The 3213-nt window shown below is 46.6% G+C and overlaps 1 protein-coding gene across 1 annotated transcript; it reads right to left on the minus strand.

Annotated features, from left to right (window-relative positions):
* Positions 1–1686: 1686 nt before the first annotated feature.
* Positions 1687–2439, minus strand: LOC111373134. Its single transcript, XM_022995616.1, has 2 exons — positions 2347–2439; positions 1687–2269 (listed from the first exon to the last, which is right to left on the minus strand). Exons 1-2 carry the CDS (start codon positions 2374–2376, stop codon positions 1712–1714), a joined length of 588 nt encoding a protein of 195 aa, XP_022851384.1. The 5' UTR covers positions 2377–2439; the 3' UTR covers positions 1687–1711.
* Positions 2440–3213: the final 774 nt, after the last annotated feature.

Below are 3213 nucleotides of genomic sequence, written 5' to 3' on the forward strand. Positions count from 1 at the left end.
CAGAGCAACGGTCTGGCCGAGGTAACAAATCGAATCATATTGCAAGACCTCCGAACAAGAATAAGCGATGCTAGAGGTTCTTGGTCCGACGAGCTGCCTTCTATACTTTGGACGTATAGAACAACTCATAGGACAACCACAGGAGAAACCCCTTTTATGTTAGCTTATGGCATTGAAGCAATGGTCCCAGTGGAAATTAGACTGCCAAGCCATAGGAGGCTCGTGCCAGAAACCTCGGAGCATACAACTGAACATCTTGATCTCTTGGAAGAAGTACGGGAGCAAGCCGCTATAAAAGTGGCCTCTTACCAAGCAAAGACAGCAAAACATTTTAATCGCAAAGTCAAGGCTCGGAGGTTCAGAGCTGGCGATTTGGTCTTGAGGAGGGCCGAAGCAGCAGGCTACCCCCCAGGGAAGCTCGAGCCCGTCTGGGAAGGGCCCTTTGAGGTATACGGCAGGTTCGCAAAGGAGCATACAGCCTAAGAGACAGTTCGGGTAGACCTCTTCCGAGGCCCTGGAATGCCGACAATCTGAAAATATATTACAAGTAAAATTCCCGACGCCTTTGAGGAGATTTTCTTTTTCTGCATTTTATTTCTAGTTTAGCGGGCCTGCGTGCCCATGCATGTTTTCCATTCTCTTTTGTAATGAACTACGTTCGACTTGATCCCGTTTGGGTACGTAGGCAGCTTGGATGCAATATAAATCCAAGTCCAGTCCAAACAATTAATAAATCCAAACATCGGGTATAACAGCCCCTTTAAGCCTTACTCTCAAGCATGCCCCTTCAAGCCTTGTCTTTGACAAGCCAATATAAGCCTTGCCCACAAGCAAGCCCCTTTTAAGCCTTGTCTTTGACAAGCCAATATAAGCCTTACCCACAAGCAAGCCCCTTTAAGCCTTGTCTTTGACAAGCCAATTTAAGCCTTGCCCTCGAGCAAGCCAATTTAAGCCTTGTCTTTGACAAGCCAATTTAAGCCTTGCCCTCGAGCAAGTCCCTCTAAGCCTTGTCCTTGAGCAAGCATGTAAGCCTCTCACAAGCACCAAAATCCTGGAGCTCATAATCAGCACAATAGTGCAGCACAAGTACAAATCCCGAGGACATACATCCCGACCATATATCCTTGTATTTTTATCAAAAGTCGAAAAATGAGAGCTCGGGAAGACTCATGTACAGAGGTCGGTCACAATTATTCGGGGACTACCATTCCTTGAACATTAATCCTCGAGTGTTAAGTGTGTAGAAAACTAAACTGTCCTCGGCATTATCACTTGTTTAAAAAATTGAGTTATTCTCAATCGTTGAGATGATTAAGTCGTCGAAAGTAATTAATCTTCTCTAGTCGTCGAGGTTACTTGTCCACGTGCTCGGGGTTCACACTTGGATGTTCCAAGATAATTTTATTATTTAGTCCTCGAAGTAACTTGGTTAATGCTCGGGTTCAACACTGATGTTCCCAGGTTGTTTTACAGTTTGAGTCCTCGGGATGAATTTGTGTACGTCATATTCAGAAGTATTTTTCACAAATTATGTCCTCGAGGTGTTCAACTACTATAGGCGTCGAGTTATTTAACCATCTTACGCCGGGCTATTTGAATGATCGAGATACCAATACACAGTAAAAGGAAAATACTTGATCGAGTAAAATACATGTTCAAATTACAAAATGGAAGGGCTATCGTCATACAAAAACACAAAAAAAAAAAACTACTAATCTAAGTCCTCGGCCCTTTCCCCCGAGGCTGTGCTCCCCTGCTCCTCCACCGCATCCTCGCCGTCGACGTCGACCTCTTGGTCCTCGACGGTTTCCTCGGACTCTGACAGCTCGAGGGTATCAGCAATCTCGGGGATGTTCTTTAGATCCTCGGGGTTAGCATCGGGCTTCGATCTCAAAAATGCCCGAGCTTCCTTGAAGGCATGGAAGTACGAGCCCATGGCATACTCTCCTTTCAGGCTGTTAAACTCCTCAGACATTTTAAAGTCCTCGATCGCAACCCCTCGAGCTTCAGCCAGGCGAGTCTCAAAATCAGCCTTCAAACGCTCGATCTCGAGCTTTAAACCTTCAGCGTCGGCCTTAGCAGTTCCAGCCTCTTCTCGAGCTCTCTGGGCATCATTTTTCGAATTCTCGAGCTCCTTCTGAAGAAGAAAGCGTTCAGCCTCCAAGTCGGCTATCCTCTTCTCCTGTGCTCGAGAAGAGTCCTCGAGTTCGGTGGTCTTTTGGGCCTCGTCTTTCCCCTTCAGAGAAAGGCCTCGGGCAATGCTCAAAGCCTACACCATACAAACCCGAGCTTGAGTAATCACAGTGTTTAAACCTTTTTAAATCAGAGTAAATAAGGCGAGCTTACCTTCAGAGTAAGGGATTCCAGAGCCTTCATGCCCTCATCAAACCGAGGTCCTTTCTATACTTGTCCACGATGCTTGACACCAGAGGACACCAGTCAGGCTCCTGATTCTGGAAAGAGGGCATAGGCCTAACCTCATCATCGAGGTCAACAACCTCGGGAGTACTCCTTGGCCGAGGATGTGATCGAGGTGGACCAGTAGGAGTCTCAGTGGCCTGTGTGGTCGGGGTATGTCCCCGGGCAGAAGTTTCCCCAGACCCACTTCTGATATTCTCGGGGCCTGGGTCCCGAGCTCTCTTCTTCCCTCTCTTCTGCCCTGGAGCTCGAGCTTGAGGGGTCTTTAACTTTTTGGTCACGGCCTGTCTGAGGGCTGAAGGATCAAAAGTTATCTCTGCAAAAAAGAGCAAGTCATTAGAACGAGCACAATTATAAGTTCAAAAGACATATCAGTAAAGAGGAAGGCAAAAAAGTCCTACCCTCAGTGCCTTTCACATCCGCGAGATCGAGAACGTCATCCCCGAGGATGTCATCTATATCATATACAAGAGGCTCGAGGTTCTCTAACATTCCCCTATGCCTCTCTAAAGATTCAAAATAGGCCTGGCCTTCGCAAAATCGGGGAGTGTCGGGCAAAACCCACCTAGGGCTAAAAGGAAGGTCGCTATCCTGAGGTATGACATAAAACCACTTTTCTTTCCAACCTTTTAAAGAACTGGGCATCCTCGGTAATCTAAATCCTCTTCGGGATGAAAGGTAGGCAAAACAAGTATATTGAGGAAGCTGTTTCAGGTCGAACACCATCCTACAAAGATCAACGTATGGGTTAATTCCTAGGTATCTACAGGCTATAAAGAAATAGGTAAGCATCCT

Source organism: Olea europaea, unplaced genomic scaffold (assembly GCF_002742605.1).
Source record: "Olea europaea var. sylvestris unplaced genomic scaffold, O_europaea_v1 scaffold1075, whole genome shotgun sequence".
In the NCBI taxonomy this organism is placed as follows: Eukaryota; Viridiplantae; Streptophyta; class Magnoliopsida; order Lamiales; family Oleaceae; genus Olea; species Olea europaea.

Coding starts and splice junctions, on each gene's coding strand:
- LOC111373134 (XM_022995616.1), bottom strand. CDS start 2,376: ATGAAGGCTCTGGAATCCCTTACTCTGAAG. Junction 2,270..2,346: donor TGGAATCCCTTACTCTGAAG/GTAAGCTCGCCT, acceptor TGTATGGTGTAG/GCTTTGAGCATTGCCCGAGG.